Source organism: Lissotriton vulgaris, chromosome 4_1 (genome assembly GCF_964263255.1).
Source record: "Lissotriton vulgaris chromosome 4_1, aLisVul1.2, whole genome shotgun sequence".
Lineage (NCBI taxonomy): Eukaryota > Metazoa > Chordata > Amphibia > Caudata > Salamandridae > Lissotriton > Lissotriton vulgaris.
Genome location: NC_141691.1, coordinates 309,876,389 through 309,895,676, shown reverse-complemented (window position 1 = coordinate 309,895,676; position 19,288 = coordinate 309,876,389). Strand labels below are relative to the sequence as shown.

The 19,288-nt window shown below is 48.4% G+C and overlaps 1 protein-coding gene across 1 annotated transcript in view; it reads left to right on the top strand.

The window, feature by feature from the left end:
• LOC147718680 (transmembrane 9 superfamily member 2-like) overlaps window positions 1-19,288 on the top strand; it is a 1,534,671-nt gene that overhangs the window by 357,073 nt on the left and 1,158,310 nt on the right. Inside the window, exon 4 of the mRNA XM_086918630.1 lies at window positions 977-1,104. Within this exon, the coding sequence (XP_086774756.1) occupies window positions 977-1,104 (128 nt within the window). The remainder of the gene's footprint in view (window positions 1-976; window positions 1,105-19,288) is intronic.

Genomic DNA, 19,288 nt, shown 5'->3' with positions numbered 1-19,288 from the left:
TCAACCACTGAATAAGTTAACTGCTATTGATGTCTGAGAAGAGGTCTGGACAAGTAAAGATTGACGCTCATGAGGAAACCATTCCGGTGAATGGTGTTATCCAGACTCTCCTCGTCTGAACTGCTGCCGACTGATCCGTTCGACCGAAACTGGGATTACAGACCATAACTTTCTTAGATTTACCAAAAGCTTAAACTTCAGAGCCATCCAGTCCTGCACTAATACGTTTATTACGCCCTGAGGAAGCCCCAGGCAGGATGCGAAACATGTGTTGGCTGTCTCTCTTGTACTGACTCTATGAATCAGAGAGTCAGATAATATAAAATTCACCAAGTACAAACCGTGTACTGGAATTTTTTCTTCATAAACGACAATCTTTACTTGTTCAGACGTCTTCTCAGATTTTTATTGCTTACCCGCTTTGTCATGGACAAGTGCGCCTAGTGTATTCTGCTCAACTAATACTGCAAGTAAGGGATTGGGACCATTCACCCCTACATATATTGAAAACTGCTATTGATGTGGCAGTATCCTCAGGCAAGGACACTTAACAAGTCTCACTCAAATGCAAATCAAGTGATGGAAACGAGGGGTAAACCAGTTACAGACAGTGCAGCAAAACAGTTTGTGAAGCACTGAAATAAAGAGAAAAAAAATACAAGTGGTAACTAAGTGATGAGAATGAACTATGATTGCAGATTAGTAATTTTTGTTTAGTCATTGTGATTCTTGTTTTTTCCACCAAATGTTTGGCTCACAATCTGTTGTAGTTTTGCTGTAAACGAACAGTACTTTGTGCACACATTGATAAGTACTCAAAAAGGAAGAGGCAGCTATGTTTGATAATGGGGAGGACAAATGGAGGTAATTATGTTTGCAATTTTCTCTGGCTTTAAGACAGAAGCGAAAATAAATATGTTTCACAAAACATGTTAACTCGTCTTAATTTGCTTTCATTACTTTTTTCTTTTGGCAGTTTACTTTTAAGAAAAACGAAATATGTGCAACAGTTTGTTCAAAATCCTATGATCTTTCCAAGGATGGTGATCGGAGTAAGCTTACTTTCCTAAAAAAAGGAATAATGCAACTGTATCAGCATCACTGGTAACGTTTATTAAAAAGTGCCTTCTTTTACTGATGTTTGATTTTATTCTTGCATGGCATTTTTGCATAAATCTGATTTTGTCAAACACATTTTATTGAGCTTTTTGCAGGCACATTTTCATATAGAAGTCTCAAACCTTTACCTCGAAGTACTACTGACAGATACAGTTGCTAGAAACATGACTTTTTTGCTCAAGTAAATCTGGTCTAATAAAACATTAGAAAGCAAATCCAGTGCCTTATATTCCCCCGCCCAAAAATAGTAAACCATAAACCATGTACAAAAATGGAGGGGAAAAAAGCTTCAAATAGTGAGCTGTGGCAAAGGGCATTGGCATAACCAGGCCCAGATGCAAGCTCAGCACAGTGGAGAAGTGGTATTTAAAAAAACCTCAGGCGGCTCTTAACTGGAAGGGATTTAAGGGTCTTGTGCGATTTGGACAGGCAGTGAGCGAAACACCTAAGAGAAATGTAACTAGAGGACCCCATTTGTAGTCAACTTTTTTATATGTGTCTTGTAAAATGTCATTCATCTGCTCCATCGTTGGTGCAGGCAAAAGCCTGGCATGCTATTGCATAAGGGAAGACCAGCGTTTTTCTTCCAAGTGGCCTCCAGGGCAGTTTTTGTAGCCACCAGGCAAAGCCACATTCAGGGTTTCGTCTCACCGAGTAGATGGAAGGGGTTATCCCAGTATAGTTTTAATTTGTGCTAAAATGTCTGGCCAGAACGGGCAGTCCCATCAGATATGTCGGACGTCTCTCAGGAAGCCTCAGCCCCTCCAGCAAAGATCTGATATAGTTGGGAATATGGTTGTCAGTTTGGTGGGTTAGAGGTACCAATCAAACCAAGTGGGCTTTTCGAAGAGTTGTCAGTTCCCAGACCCTGAAAGAGAAACCCGGGGGAGGACTGTCGTTTTAATTGTGTTGATACGGCCAAGCCATGACCAGTACATGGGAGCCTTACCACTTAATGTCTAATTTAAGCTGACAAAGTAATGGTTGGAGGTTGGCCTGATAGAGATCAGTGATTTTGGGGGTCATTTTGATTCCCAAATAAGTAATGTTTTTATTCATCCATTTAAAGGGAGTCGCAGGGTCTAACCTCTCCATATCTTGTATGGGAAGGGTCAGGGTCAAGCGAAAGGATTTGTGTAAATGTATATAGTATCTAGCTACAGCTACAACTTCGTAAAGGGCCTGTTCTTGTTGTAGGGTATCCGGGGAAGTGGTGGGGGAGGTGAGAGAGAGAGCTAAACATTGTCTGCAAATGGTGAGGTTTTATGGTCTACGGAACTGAAAGAGATGACTCGCATCTCTGGTGTTGCTCTAATTTTAGCAGCTGTTGCTTCTATACTGAGTGCAAAAAAGAGTGGAGAAAACGGGCGCCCTTGCTAGGTACTGTGACTCAAAGGGAAAAAGTTTGAACCCGTTGACCACCACCCTGGAAGAAGGGTTTGTTTAATTTGCTTGGACCATGGCAATGAACCGCACATGAAAACCAAATTTGTGGCGGGTTTATAAAAGAAAGGACCAGTACACCTTGTTGAAGGCCTTTTTAGCATCACGCACTAATTAGAAAGCTGGAATCTGTTTCTTGGTGGCTGGTGTACTATCCTTCTGAGATGTTGTGGGTCTGTCTCTCTGGAATAAAGGAAGACTGGTCCAGGTGAATGAAATTGGGCTGAATCCTTTCTAGTCGATTGGCCAAATTCTTAGTGTAGACTTTTGTATCTAAATTTAGCAGAGCTATAGGTTTATATGAAATACAAAATTGTGGATCTATCCCTGGTTTCGGAATGACCAAAATAAGTGCTTCGCTCATTGAGGGAAGAGCCAATTTTGTTTGTTGCCATATGATTAAAAAGAAGTAAAGGGTGGTGTTGGTGGGAAGTGGGCGGGGGGGGCATGGCGAATTCTTCATCAAAGGTTTTATAAAATTACACTATAAACCCATTGGGTCCAGGGGACTTATGTGCCTTGAAGGTGGCTATGGCTATTTGGACTTCCTCCCTGCCTATTTGGCTACCTAACTCCGTGTTCTGTGCTGCTGATACTTGGGGTAACTCCACACCATCGAAATAGTCTTGTTGAGCCTCTATACAAGGCAGGTCGGAGGTGGATAAATTCAGAAATCATGAAAGGGATGGGCCTTATCTTGCTCAGATGTGGCAAGTTCCCCCATGTTCCTGTGAATGTGGCTAATATATTCTTTCTCATGCTTCACTTTGGGACGGCATGCTAGGTGGGTGCCCTATTAATGTACGTCAAATGTTTAAGGTGCAAAAGGGTGAACTCGGCTGTATTGTTGTAGCTTGCATTTAGTTTCGCTCTTAAGGTAGTAACTTTCCTCTGCAGTGCAAAAGTAAGGGTGTCTTTATACATCTTCTCAGCAGAATATAGTTCCACTTTGAGAGCTAGTCTATCCTGGATCTTTTGTTTGGTGAGTGCTGAAAAGAGAGCAACACATTTCCCTCTAATTACTGCTGTGAAAGCATCCCCGTGGTAAACAGATTGGTATCTTGGGGTTTGTTTAATTGGGAGAATTCTCGGATAGTTTTACAGAGGTCATCTCTGAAAAGACAGTCTTGAGTAAGGGACCAAGGGGAAAACCATTGGCACAGTTTAGGTGTGGGATCCCAGTCCAGGTTCAACTCGACAGGGGCGTGGTCAGACAGTGCAATAGGGTGGAACTCGACTGCTAAGAGGGCCTGTGTTAAAGATTGGTCAATAATTTGTGAGTATGAGCAGTGGGTGTGTGGAAAATAAGGTATAGGTCCTGGTGTTAGGGAGCATCATTCGTCACGCGCCCACCAAGCCTATAGACCAGAGGTCTGTTGAAGTGCTGTGGTGAAGCTGCCTGTGCTTGTGCAATGCGGGTGTGTACTGTCCATTTGCAGGTTCCAGGAATGGAGGAAAGGAGCTTGTGATGAGTTTGGGGAGTAGATCACCATTGTCAGGATAGATAGGCGTTTCAGTGACAAAGCACTCTCCCTTATCCCCCCTCATGCAGGTATCACCTTACCCCTACAAAGCTCCCCGCATCATGCCCCCCAGCCCATTTAAAACAATCTACTGCTTGGACCAATAAGGAGGATATCAAAACTAACCTAAATGGGAAACATGACTCCCAACAATCAAGAAGCAGTCAAGACTTTTTGAAAATGAGTGCGTGTAAGTCACGACCACGTAGAACCGTTGTAGTAGATAGGCTAGTGGTCAAGGTAACAAGAAATAGAGATCAATATCGGGTCACTTAGGGTGTGTAAAGCTACGTCAGTAGGTACGATGACAATGTAGGAACAATATTTCACAATAAAGAGTATTCCTCATGTTGCGACCTGCCATACCAACTAGCACCTTGTAGCATTAGGCACATATAGTGAGGATCAAAAGAAGGGAGTGTTGCAGTTCCATTACAGTCTTCGCCTTGATGAGTCGAAAATGTTTGCTTCTGGTAAGAGTGCCTTGCTTCCCCCATTTTCTGGAACGGCGTTGTGGGAACCAGAGTCCAATGTCCCCTCCAGCCTTGGAACTTGTGGCTGGTGTTCTGCTGGATCTGCTGCGTGTCCCGCATTGGCATTCTTCACCCTGAGCTGGGCCTCCGCCTCTGGAAGATCCGTAAAATGGTGGGATTTGTTGTGGAAGGAGAAAGCCAGACCAAATGGGTATGTCCATCTGTATTTGATATTGTCTTTCTGCAGTTTATCGGTGATGAACCACAATTGTCGCCGAACTAGGGTTGTTGGGGCCACATCCTGGAACACTTGGCATTTTACTTCTTAGAAGGTCACCTCACTCAATTTCCTTGCTGCCTGAAGAATGAGGCCCTTCATTTTGAAAGAGTGCACGTTTACCAGGATATCTCTGGGCCATTTCCCCTCCAATTGGTTCAGCAAGCCCACTCTATGAACACGCTCCAACTTGACCTTGGGGCCCTCTGGTCCCAGTAGCTCAGAAAATTGAACCACCATGAAGGCCTCCAAGTCTACGCCCTCCGCTCCTTCCTCCAGGCCTGCTGTCGGATGTTATCTCATCAAAAGTACTTCTCACGGTCCTCGCCCGTCAGAAGCGTGGCATGGAGATGTGTTTTAGGGCGACCAGTGGTGTTCCTCAAAAGGTCTACACGTTGTGTCAAAGTTTGGCAGGTAGTGTCCAAATCAAGTGTTTGCGTGCTGATGGAGTCCACATCATGTTGGAGAGCAGCAAATTTGGAGGGGAGTTCATATCGTAGAGCTTTAAAAGAAGAGTTCATATCTGTTTTGTGTTCTCCATGTAGTCTTCCTTGGAGCCATGAATGGAGGTCATGTGGTCTTCTTTAGTCAAGGCTATGTTGTCTTCTTTCTGAGAGGCTGCGTGAGAGGTCCATGAACAAGTTGGTTGGAAGTAGCCGGAGACCCTATTCGTTTGGGAGGCATGTAGAGTGTGGCTGCCTCTGGGAGTACTAGGGAGATGAGCAAGATGCCAGGGTCTCCCTACATTAGCCACATGTTTCTAGGAATAGCACAGAGACCAGCAATGTACTATGGTGTCTTACGTCAACTCCAAGGGGGTGGCATCCGAGGGAGAGGTGACCAACATTAGCCTCCAAGATTACTATTGAACGTGCAGACAATGACCAGGGGAGCCACCACTTCGTGCAAGGGGGGCTGGAAACCGGCTAGCTGCGCTGTCTCCCTGAGTCTGTCAAAGAGAGGAACGACCAATGTGCGCCACAAGTAGTTTTTTTAAACCTTTATTTATAACTTTTCAAGACAGACAGTTATAGATATTCTCATAGTACATCATGTGCATCATAGGTAACATTGGGTCGTGATAGCATATTCATTCTGGCTTCTTACATCAGTTGCAGGTGTCGCCTCTCGTCGGTCTTATTCATGTGCGATAACAGCAATTCTCACTATTCAATACAGAAATGTTATACATAGTAACAGGGATATGTAGGTAGAGAAAACACAGGGCAGATCATGCCACAAGATGTCCAGTTGAAGAGACCATCTGGCATCCCCACCGTTACAATTAGTTATGCAACTCAGCCTTGGAGCCGCCAGTCATTAGCAATTTCCATTCCATTGGGCCTACAGCAAGAAGACTACTCTGAACCCCCCCTCCAACCAGTACTTGTTCAGCATCCTGTGATGATGTTCCTGAGCTCCTATCTGCCCTTCGTATAAGATAAGCTTGAAGCGCCCCCCCACATATCTTGGGGTCTAGGGGCCACCAGCTGTGTCTCGGCATGAACAGCATTCTGCTCTTGACAATATATAACATCACTTAGCCATGCCTTAAACTTTGTCGCTCTCCCCCTGCCCCATGTGATATCTAAAAGCTTCCTGCAGTGTTTGGGTACATGCGCAGTATATCCCAATAGTAGAGTCAGGGGGTCCCTTTCTAGTGTGATTTCAAGCATGTTCTCAAGGGCCGTGTCCACCTGCGTCCAATACTCACAAACTCCCGGGCACTCCCACGCCAAGTGTAGGAATCCCGCTCCAGCACACCTACACCTTTCGCAGCTATCATCGTCTGACAGCCGAAATCTATATTTTTTAGCAGGCGTGTGGTAAAGTCGTTGTCAGAACTTGTAATGGATAATTTTGAATCTGCAACTAGCTGAAATATGTTCTGTGATCCTACAACAATATGTCCATTGGTCATCCAAAAGTTTGCTTCCCAAATCTCTGCTCCAGTTCCTATGGGCAGAACCCTCAACCCCTTGTCGATTTGCCCTGATACTACCGTATATAACTGACACCAGATGCTTTCCATCAGGTGAGCTTAGCAGGAGATGCAACGGAGCTAATGTTTCTGGTTGGTTCCCGAGGGAAGTCAGGCAGGACCACCCTCATCCCCTGCCTCAGCCTCACATACAAAAAACTTCCCGAAATAGTCCCCCCCGAAAACAGGTCACCCCATGTGGCCATATTAAGTCTCCTGCATAGCGCCTGAAAGCCCGTTTCCTGCAATAATACCAATTGCGGGTGTTAAGTGAGAGGTAGCCGCGGAGAATATAATCGTGTAACCTGTAGGATATTCGCCATGCATCTATTGTACAAGTTACCGTTGTAGGCGGCGTCTCTAGGGCTCCAACAGGTCCATGTATTAGACTGTTTAATGGAAGGGGGTGCGCCAGCCAGTCCCTGGTTTCCAGCTAGGGGAATAAACGGCGTGGGCACCATTCAGGGATAGGCATAATATGCCTGTGCACTGAGATAATAGATCTCAAAGTCGGGAATATCAAACCCGCCTTTATCATAGGGCTGCGCAATGACCGACCATTTAAGCCGTGGTTGCTTACCACCCCACAATAGTCGGGTCCGTTCCGTCAGCAGAGTTAAAAAAAAAAAAAAAAAAAGGCACCAGGGTAATAGGGAATATTTAGAAAAAGATATAAACATTGAGGGAGAATTATCATTTTTTTTTTTCAGAACAAAATTTTATTGTGCTGTTGAAAAGTTACAAGATATGCACAGCGCCCCGGAGACCGGAGGAGCTGTGAGCATGAAAATAAGAATCTCATTGCAGGCAATTCAAACACCTGTTTAAATATAAGTGACTACCCTACATCCCCCCTCCCCGCTTCCCCCTACTCCCCCACCCAAACCCCCCCCTTTCCCACCCCCTGCACAGCGTCTAGACAGTCCATAAAGAAAATGCATAGCAAGAAACATTTAGTGTGTATTCCTCATCACCCTGGGTCAAGGTCCAATAGTCTTTCCTCAGGTTCATCATGAGTTGGCGGTTCCAGCCACAAACCTCTATCATCTGCCCACCTCTTCCATATTTTATAATGTTTCCGGGGGCAGCCCCTGGCTTCAAAGATCGGGCGCTTCAGTCCCACATAAAAGTCCAGTCCCCTTTTCCACACTCCCAACAGGGGGGCCCTGGGGTCTTTCCAGGCTCGGGCAACATCTCTCTTGGCCACTGTGAGGCCCAACAACAGCAAGTGACGTTTATAGATATTTCCCCCCACCTGTTCCAGGATATGGAGGAGACCCAATTGTGGCGTGCGGGGGAGATCCCAGCCCAACACTTCCGACAAGCAGTCCCACACTCCCGACCAAAACCTCCGTAATCCATCACACGCCCACACTGTATGTAGAAAGGTGCCCATCTCTCTGCCACATCTCAGACAATCAGGGGGCGCAATCATGTCCGCCTTCCACAGTCGTTCCCGGGTATAGTAGGCCCTATGTAAGTATTTGAACTGAATGAATCGCAGGCGTACCGCAATGGCTGCCCCTCTTGGAGCTTCAAGCGCCTCTCTCCAGTCTTCCTCCTCAAATGCACCCAGGTTGTTCTTCCACTTAGCCCGCAGGGTGTCTAGGGAGGTTGAACAATGTGCGACAAGTGTTTGGTATATAGATGATATCTTTTTACTTTCCAATTCCCCCATGAATACCTTAGCTTCCAGGGGGCTAAACTCGGGCAAGGAGTCCAGACCCCTCAGGATGGGCGTAATAGCATGGCGGAACTGCAAATATCTAAAGAACTGGGTCTGGGGCATGTCATACTCTTCTAGCATCTCCTGGAACGACTTTAGGGTCGTGCCCCTGACGACGTGGCCTATGGCCGAGATGCTGATCGCGTCCCAGCCACGGAACCCCTGTAGGGACATCAATGCCGGTAGTTGCCCATTCTGCCACAATGGGGTTTCTCTCGTTCCACCACCCCATACGGCGAAGTGTTCCGCGCCATATTTGGAATACTATTTGAGTGACCACTGGGAGCCTCTTCCTCTTGACAGCCGAATATAGTTCGGCGTGGATCGTATCTGGGTCCATCAGGTATCACTCCAGGGCATAGGCCGGATCACTTCGGTCTCCGTACCACCAGTCACTCAGTACCAATAGGTGAGAGGCTTAGTAATAAGACAGGATGTCTGACGTTGCAAGGCCACCACAATACGTGGAAAGAAAACATGTGCGGAGCGCCACCCTCGCCACTCCTCCGGCCCAATGAAAGTTACCGAGCGCTGAATTGAGCTGCTTGAACCACTGCGGTGATATAGGGTATGGGTGGTTCTGTAATTGATATAAGAGACGCGGGAGAGCCACCATTTTAAATATGGCCAAACGGCCGTATACATTCAGGGGCATGTGGGACCAAGTAGTCATGTCAGAGCGGATAAGCTCCCACACTGGCACCACGTTGCGCGTCCAGGAGACCCCACGCACATCTGTCAAGAACACCCCCAAATATTTAAAGCCTCCCGTCGCTTCTTGCAATGCCGCCGCCCAGGTCCCTAGGTCACGACGCTCTTCCAGTACCCACAGCACTGACTTACGCAGGTTCAGGTGAAGGCCCGATACTTCTCCAAATATGCGCATGATGTCCAGGACCCGCGGCCCGGACCTGTTCAGATCCGTGAGAAAAAATAGGACATCATCAGCATAGAGTGCTATTCTATCAGAGGGTCCCTCTCTCCACTCGATGCCCCGCATCTGTGCGTCCATCCGGACCCACGCCGCCAACGGTTCCATAGCCAGGGCAAATAGATATGGCGATATGGGGCAACCCTGTTTGGTGCCTCGACCTATGGGGAAGGAATCAGACACCGCCCCGGCCACTCTCACTGACGCCGTGAGATCCGTGTATAATAGCTGTAGATAGGATAAGAAGTGGGGCCCTAGATTCAGGCGGGACAGAAGCGCACGGAGGTAGACCCAACTTACCGAGTCGAAGGCCCTATCTATATCGGCCAGTAGGAGCGCCGCCGGAATCCCTGCCGCTCGGGCCGCCTCCACCGCCATCTGCGCGCGCCTAATATTATGTTATGTCGCTCTATGGGGCATAAATCCCGCTTGGTCCGGGTGCACAAGATCAGTAATGTATAGGAGAAGGCGATTGGCCAGCGCTTTCGCCAATATCTTCGCTTTAGTGTTCAATAACGATATTGGCCTATAGGACTCAGGTTGGTCTGGGGGCCTCCCCGGTTTGCAGAAGACCACTATTTCGGCGTGTCGCCAGTCCCTCGGGAGTCGGCCACACTCTCTGGCTGCTTCCAATGCCCTGCCATAGTACGTTCCTAATTGGAGGTGAAATTTCGTAAAAAATTCGCAAGGGAACGCATTGGGTCCGGGGGCCTTGCCTACGTTCAATTCTCCGAGGGCTGTATCTAGTTCTTCCGCCGATAAAGGGAGTTCAAGGCAAGCCCGCCCTTCATCCGAAATCGATCGTGGCGGGAGATCAGCCAGGAATTTGTCGACGTCCTCTGCCGAGAGGAGTTCCCTGGGGGCGTAATGGGCCTCATTGTACCGTGCAAAGCTGGCCGCTAGGTCCGTCGGGCCGTCATGTACGTTCCCGTCTCATTCCGAAGACCCGGCAGGGACTGCGCGCAAAAAGTGCTCTGGCAGAGCCTGTATAACATCGAGCTGGATTTATCACCCCACTGATAGATCCTACTCTGGTTCGCCAACCACAGCTGTCGAGCCTCATCTAACATCAAGGTGGCATATGACTGTTGCATCAGCAAAAGTTGCCCTACATCCTCCTCACCCCGCCAGCGTGGCATCTTTTTTCCTGGTCACTGACTTGGTCTGCTGCTCTCACCAGGTCTTCCCTACGTGTCTTGCGGGCAGCTGCACACCAAGCTATGTCCACCCTGCGAAGTGTGGGCTTCAGTGCCTCCCAGAGGGTCGCGTCGTCTGTTTCAGAGTTATCATTATCGCTCCAGTAGTGAGCAATAGCCTCCCTTATGTGGGACTAATAGGTTTCCTGCTGCAAGTACCACGTGGAGAGGTGCCATCTGAACGGCTGCCGTCTCCTATCAAGAAGCAGGTCAAGCGCTACCGGGGAGTGGTCCGACAGGCCGCGTGGTAATATAGTCGTGGCATCCACCCTCCCAACCCAGGCATGGGGGACAAATAAGTAGTCAATTCTAGAGAAGGACTTATGCACGGCTGTTGGGTATGTTGGTGTCGCCATGCGTCTATCCATCCCATCCCACTCACCATGCCATTTAGTTTAGTATGGGTATCCGATGGCACCGCACCCCCCAGCCTGTGTCGATCCATCCGTGCATTCATCACATCATTCCAGTCCCCGCCTATTACCGCCAGAACATCTGGTATCTCTGCCCACACACCAAACAATTTTTCGATAAGTGCACCCTGCAGCGGGGGCGGGGTGTAAACACTCCCGAAGACTATCGGCTCAGTGCCTATCCTGCCCTGAACAAACACATATCTGCCCTGTGCATCAACCCATGGAGTCTCATGAGTATAGGACAATATGCAGTGTACCAGGATGGCCACCCCCCGAGACCCCCTCACCACCCCAGCATGATACACCTGCTGAAAGCCATAGTGCTGTAGACTAAGGGTCTTGAAACCCATCAGGTGAGTCTCTTGCAACAGTAACACATCTGCCCTGTCTCTCTTCCCCTGTCGCAGGACTGCCCCTCGCTTTATCCTGTCCAGCATCCCCCGTACATTCCAGCTCAAAACGAGCATTAATGCCCTCTGTAGGCCTGATTCGGAGGTCTCAACCGCCATTCATGAACAGAGAATTAAACGACCCGAGCGTCAGAGGCCACACACACACACACATCCCGCTTCAATAAATTCTGAAAGTACACTGTGCAGATGAACACGTCCCACCATCCCCTACCCCCCTTCAACACACACCCAACAAACCCCCCGACCCCCATTCCATCCCCAACCATCTTTTCAACTTCCCCACCCCATACCTCAGTAACATTGAAGTACCTGTTGCGGTATAGATTATCTCCGACCCCCAACGGGAGGTTAGAGACCCACTATTCCAATGGATCCCCATCAACTACCCACACAATGCCAACCTACCCCCGCTAAACAAACTCCTCTAAAACAGAGGGGTTATGACCGCCCTCCCGTCCTCGTCCCCCCAACCCACATCTCAAGGTTACTCAATTACTGATGTTTCAGGTGCCTTAGTTAGTAGTGTGCAATGAAGTTTCGTCGCCCAAGGGACGGGCGCCGGCCTCCGACCCTTCCCCAGGGCCCCGTCTGTAGACTGCTAAGTGTCTTTGGGAGTCATGCATCTGGATTCTGAGAGTCTACAGTGACGGTCGCCTCCGCTGCACCCTCGTTAGAAGGAGGATTCTTCTTGGTGCGTGACCTCCAGTTGCTCCTGCTCCGCGATCGCCGGGGGATCCTCGGGGGCCCCGCCGTGGATGATGAATCTGAGTCCCGACCCGGAGGGGTGTTGACTCTGATGCGAACCGTTTCGTCCGTCCAGGCAAAGACTTCCTCCGGAGTATTAAAGAATTGCGTCCGGGACTGGAAGACCATACGCAGGCGGGCCGGGTAGAGTAAGGCATATTGGATGTTGAGGCCTCTCAGCCGCGCCTTAGCTGCAGTGAAGGACTGACGTTGTTGTTGGACTAGCCTGGTGTAGTCAGGGAATATTAGGATTTTGTGATTTTCAAATAACAAAGGCTCCTTCTCTCGCGCTTGTCGTAGGATTGTGTCGCGGTCGTGATAATTAAGCAGTTTGGGTATCACTGGCCGTGGGCGAGCTCCCACTGGCGGCTTCTGGGTCAGTGCTCGCGTTTAATTACGAAACCGCGCAAAAGGGACTCTCGCAGCCCTCCAGAAATCCCACGAACCGCAGGTTGTTTCGCCGAGCACGCCCTTCCGCGTCCTCGGCTCGCAGCGCAAGGCCCTTTTGAATCCCTTCCATGTTGGCCACTTTCTTCTTGAGCGTCGCCACGTCACCCTCTACGCCAGTAATCCTGGTATCAGTCTCGGTGATGCGGGCCACGGCGTTGCGCAGGTCCTGGCGCAGCAAGATAACATCCGCCCCAACCGCCCCTATTTTCGCATCCAGCATGTCTCTGGATTGCGTGATGGCTGCCATGAGAGCCGCATTGTCCGGGCATGATACTTGAGTTCCTCCGGAAGCCCCGGCCCCTCCAGGCGGCCCAGTAAATTTATCGATCGTACCCTGCTTCGAGGCGCCTCCACTGTTGCCACCCCTTGTCATGGCTGCCACTGGATATGTGCACAAAGTTCAGAGCACTGCGGGGGCTGCAGGTCGGTCACCCCTCGCTCCTCGGTCGCGGAACGGTGTCTGGGCCTTTCTCACTCCGTGGGCCGCTGGGAAGGATATCACCCACTCTCAATTCAGTCTGCGTTGCCCCCCGTGGTGTCGCTTCTCACTGCCCCAATGATTCGGTGTCTTCTTAAGTTTTCACCACAAGCGATGACTCCATGCCCAGTGTGTGGGGCCTGCGTGTCGCAGCCCTGTCCAGGAGTTACTCTGGGGGCACTATCCCCTTCCTCAATAGCTCGGGGCCTCAAGGCGCGTAGGCAGTCACTGATCTGCGCCGGGCCCCGGCGTCACCGCCAGCTCACTTCCAGCCAGGGCTTAGGTATCAGCTCCCCAGCACTCCGTCCTCAGAGGGCACCCCAACGGCCCGATTGCGCCGCCGAGAGGGGTGTATGCAGTGGCTAGCCACGTGTACAATGCTGCCAGATCAGGGTCTCATCAGGGCGCAGTATGGTTCATTCGCTGCCGTTGCAACGAGCGCCGCCACCGCACTTCTCGACCTGCTGGTGGGTCGGGGGGGGGGGGGAAGGGCGCAGGACAATGTCTCCGCAGCGTCTACGGCACCACTGATGCCCCCGCGGTCCGATGCAACTGCCGAGTGAGGCCAACCCGCCCCCTCCCGCACTCCCCTGGCCCGCAGTCTTCTCAGCCTCCAGCCCTCGGGCGCGGCAGCGGCACGGTCTACTCACTGCGGGCCTCTGATGTAGGGTTCCGACTACTGCTTCTCGCCGGATCCGGTCGCGCCGCACTTCCACCCGGATACTCTTGGGTTCGAGGTCCCGGTCTCCGCAGGTCTGATAGGCCTCTCCACCTCCGGTCCCAGATCGCCGCTGAGCAGGCACCCGAGGCCCCGCTAATCACTGTCAGGGCTTCCGTGGCATCTCCGACGCCCATATATCGTTGTTGAGACGTCTCTGGGCTGGGGGGACTCAGGATATATGACGGATTAGTCGCCGGCGGGACGGAGCTTTCTTAGGCTGCATCCACCATGTTCCGCCTTGGCCACGCCCCGAGAATTTTCATTTTAATGAGTGAAGCTCTACCTGCCATTGACAGTGGCAGTGCTATCCATCGTGTGCCATTGGTGGCCAACTTCGTGATCGCTGTGCCATAATTCAATCTGAGCGTCTCTTCCCTGTCCCTAGACACTTGTATCCCCAGGTACCTAAGATCAGATTGACACCATTCGAGATGGAAATCCAGTGGAAAGTCAGGGACTGCCGATGTGAGCGGGAACATATGCGATTTTCCCCAATTTATGTGGACACCGATAGTCTGCCAAACACAAGGAACTCCCGCAATAGTGGGTTTATGTTCTGCTGTGGGTCTCTAACATAGACCGTAACATCATCAGCGTATAATGAGATGAAAACTTGACGCTGAAAGCACTGAAACTCTCTATCCTGATGAAGTTGGCGCAATCTACACGCCAATGGCTCAATCGCAATAGCAAAAAGGAGCGGGGATAGCGGGCATCCCTGCCCGGTACCCCGCGATATGAAAAGGGATGAGGACAGATGTCCATTGATGAGCACTCTGGCAGTAGGTTGGTGATACAACAGTTGCACCCAGTTTAGGTGTGGGATCCCAGTCCAGGTTCAACTCGACAGGGGCGTGGTCAGGGTGGAACTCGACTGCTAAGAGGGCCTGTGTTAAAGATTGGTCAATAATTTGTGAGTATGAGCAGTGGGTGTGTGGAAAATAAGGTATAGAGCCTGGTGTTAGGGAGCATCATTCATCACGCGTCCACCAAGCCTATAGACCAGAGGTCTGTTGAAGTGCTGTGGTGAAGCTGCCTGTGCTTGTGCAATGCGGGTGTGTACTGTCCATTTGCAGGTTCCAGGAATGGAGGAAAGGAGTTTGTGATGAGTTTGGGGAGTAGATCAAGGTGATCGTGCACAGTCTACCTGACAGGGTCCCCTTCACCATCAATAGAACCCCATTCGCTGCAAAACTGTAAACGGGTATCGCCATTCAACGGAGTCAAATGCCTTTGAGACATCAAGAAACACCGCGGCAACCAGGAACTCAGGCGCCACAGTCTGTATTAGAGAGAACAGAGAACGCAGGTTATGATTAGTAGCCCTACCAGCGACAAAGCCAGATTGATCCGGGAGTATAATCTTGGTCATCTGGAGAGACAGCCTGGTGGCCAACACTTTAGTTAGTATTTTTGTGTCACAGTTAATAAGTGACAGTGGGCGGAAGGAGCCACTGGCCCTTGGGGGCTTACCAGGTTGCAATAGGGACGTGATGACCACCTCCCGCATCGATGGAGGTAGAATCCCCACCTCACGGGATTCCTCAAACACTTCCCGCAAAACCGGCCCATGACATCAATATAACATTTGTAGAATTCAGCAGGCAAGCCATCCAGGCCTGGTGCCTTCCCTTTCTACAGTGACATAATAGCCTCCCTGATTGCGTCAATCTCTAGTGGAGTGCTGAGAAATTCTCTGTGTACATCACTAAGCCAGCATAGGGCGATATCCTCCATAAAATCGTCGAGCCCTTGTAGTGTAGTTCCTATATTCCCAAAAGGCTCTGCACATTGGAATAACTTATACTATGGTTTAGACGTAGGACTAAAGTCGACTAGGTCTCTATCATATATATTAGACTTAATTGTGAGTGCCAGCTAGCTCAGAGGTCACTAGAAACTTTCTCGAATTCACTAGAAGGGATTAGTTTCTGACAACCGCATAAACATGACCACTTTGTTTCCCAAGTATAAGAAATCAATCTCTAGATTCGCGGAAACAATAGATCGCTATTTCACTCAGTCAATCGTGCATGCTTAGTTTCACCAGAGGTGCTGAGAAAATAGAGAGACCGGCGTTTTCAATAAAAGTATTTATTGAACAGTCTTCTTTCTCAAGCTTAAGAAATGTACTGCTACAATCGTAATACTGGTAATAAAGTACAGAGTATATAATACGAACAGTATTATAGAGTAGTATTGTAAAAGCATGATATGGTTTTTAAGCCATAAATTGCCTTAAAATGGATAAAATACATAGTATTAAAATGATGGCTAAAACTACTCAACTGGTGCTTCTAAAATACGCCTACCCCGGTGTACCTGACCTAAGCCTAGCACAAGGGAAGAAGTAAGTGAGGAGTAGTTTAAGTTTAGTATTTTCTGCCAATAATCTAATCAAGAATTCTCTAAGGGTCTAATCAGCTCCGTACCTTGGTTTAGAATGAAGAAGGTCTTGTATCTCTCTCTCAGGACTCGATTTCCCAGTAACCCGCAAGGGTAGCCTGGAAACATTGGAGCTGGATTTCTCGGCAGGAGAAAAGACAGAGTCTGTCAGTGAGCCAGCTGGAGGGTCGGCTTCCTTCAGCACTTGCTACTGCAGGGCGTCGGGCAAGTAGTTAGTCGATCTGCTCCAAACCACCGTGTGTTTGTCTGGTCAAATCTAGGCATATTCCCGAGGATGGCATGGTATTGCTGAACTTTTCACTATTGCCGGCTTTGGAGATATCGTCAGGCGTTCCTCTCCCGGAGACTTTTGTCTGTGACTTTCCATCTTTTTTGTGGTCATCTTCTCCTTTCCTGGCGACGCTACGACTCCTGTTCAAGACACATTTGGACTGTTTATCTCGGAGGGAGAGTTCGTCTGCATCTACGGTTCTTGAGGACACACTGCCTGCTGGTAGCCATGGGCTGATTTTTGCTGACTCTTCTCTTCTCTATTGCTTCTTTGTGTGCCTCTGGGTCTCGCTGGAAGGGGTTCGTGGTTTTGTTCGGAAGGGCCAAGGTTAAGATCGACTGGATCGGGATGGGTTGGCATAGCTTTTGCAAGTGTTGGACCTGCAACTGTTTGCTCTAAGAGGCTGGGCGGTGACTCACGGTACCCTCTAATTTCTCTACATCGCTGTCATAAGGTTATCATATACTGATAGGGGGTGGCTGTTTCAGGCGAAGGGTCTAAAGGGGCTGGGAGCCCACATGGATAGGCCCTCCTCCGCTCTTCTTTTTCCTACCTTTGGGGTTTTAGTTGTTAGGGGCGACAGGCATGCTGCTAGTGGGGTTAGGCTGTAGCCATTTGCAGGGGTGCAGGGTGGGGGGTATTTTGCCTTTTTTATTTTCTATGGCCTTCCTTCTTTCTCTTTCTTTTTGTAGGGTCAGTATAACTACGAATCATTCAGATTCTTATCGTATGCTTGTACTTCGTGCTTCCGCTTTCATGATATCTTGATTTGTGGGTGGGCAGGCCTTGAGTATTGGCGCAACATGGAAATGTATATTGTCTGTTCTTTTGTATCGACCTAGATGCTCTGGCGCCAAATTTTCATTATAGTGGTCATTACATGTATATCCTGTTTTTTACCCTGCCCCCCGCTTCTTCTGTTTGATTGTATGGCACCTGATCCTCTCTTATATAATATAAAATGAAACCTCTGTCCTATCCTGAACTCTGATTATGCATTCTAATACAAGCTTTACTCTGAATCGCTGCCGGACCTTTGGGTTGTCGGCTGATGAGCGGTGTCGTATTGTGATATTAACGAATTTTGATTTGTCTAGCGGCCGGCCCCCGCGGTTGTAGGCCCATGCTTGTATTTCTACTGAATGCTAAAATAAAGGTTTTAAAAAAAAATAATAATTATCTAGGCATATTTATACTTTGAAGGTGCAGAGTTTGACGTGTGATTGGACTTAATAACGTCATCAACGACTTAGTTCTTCGAAAACTCCATGATTTCCTATATAAATTAGTATTCAGGCAAGGGGATGTCCCTAGCTGCTGAAGGCGGGTTTTTCTAAGAAATCGTTGCTGATTCTTGGAACATAGTGGAAGTAGCCATGCCGTATTTGGGCTGCATAGGCTCAGTCTAAATATGGTAATGATTGCAATGCCTATATAAGGATCGAATAATCTATACCTATATAAGGGCATGAATCGGGGAAATTTACACTAGGGTCCGAGATTCATTTACAACACCCACTCCCCGATTTTAAGTTCAATAAAACTAAACGTATAAGCACTGAACCTATCTAAAGCTAGTGTTTACAATCCCACCAAAATACAATTTGCATTTGGGAAGGCTTGTTTGAAATGTAACGAGCATAAACCTGTATATACAAACAGTTCTCTACAGACATGAAGCCTAGTGTGGGGAATTCATACTGTCATTTATACATTTATACAGTATAAAATTACATTCATAAAATGTCTCTGAATTTTACAGAATTTTTTTTTGAGAGCATCTTATAGCACAATATTTAGTTTATGATGATCAGGTCAAATATTGTCATTTCAGGAAGTTTTCAAAAGAAATCTTGTTCTCTAAGAATACTTCTACTTTAAGCAGATTACTCTGTGCCAAAAGTTCCATTTTGGAAAAAGTTTGAATTTTTATCGCAGAAAAGTTCTCAAGTTACCTGGTTTGTTTTAAAACAATGAAGGCCGAATTTCAGAGTTCAGGGAACGCTGTGTGCATGAATCAAAAGCTATTCTCGGTGTCAGGAGAAAACATCAGATTGCCTAGGCTGGAAAAGAAACCGTCCACCATAGTAGGTGATAGTGGAACCACTTCAGTTAACAAATCAAATGTGCATAGATGAGGATCATTGCCGTCAGCGTTTGATGCATTAGCAATGTCTGCAATAAGCGGGACCTGTGTGCCTGTAGTTTCTCGTAACTCGCCCTCAGTTAGACTTGCCGGTGAGACCTCAAGGAATGATTATCAGAAATGGCAGCCGTTGGGGGCATCACCATGCATGTGTCCTTACTGGACCTAGCAAGCAGTCAACATCTGATGGCAGGACTGATGGAAGTGTAAGATAAATGTCCAACACGCATTCCTCTCCGCAAAGCAGACATCGTAGAACAGGTAAGATGCAATCTTGCCAGATTGGTCTGAACAATAGAAACCAGGTTGTGTTCAGATCTCTTAAACGAGCCAAGCCAAGAATTCTCTCACTATACCTCATGGCAAGGAGGGTTCCTTCCATTGTAGTCTGGGTATCGTCGGTGACCGGACTTGCCATATTGGAGCAGAAGGAATAAAAATAGAATTCCTGCTACGAGTCCCAAGATGAGAGGCAGGCCGCCGAACACAGAGTGCACGAAGTTTGAAAAAATGCAGAGGACTGCTTCAAATGGTGTGAACAGTCCCGAAAAAATTGTCTTAAATACATGTGCGA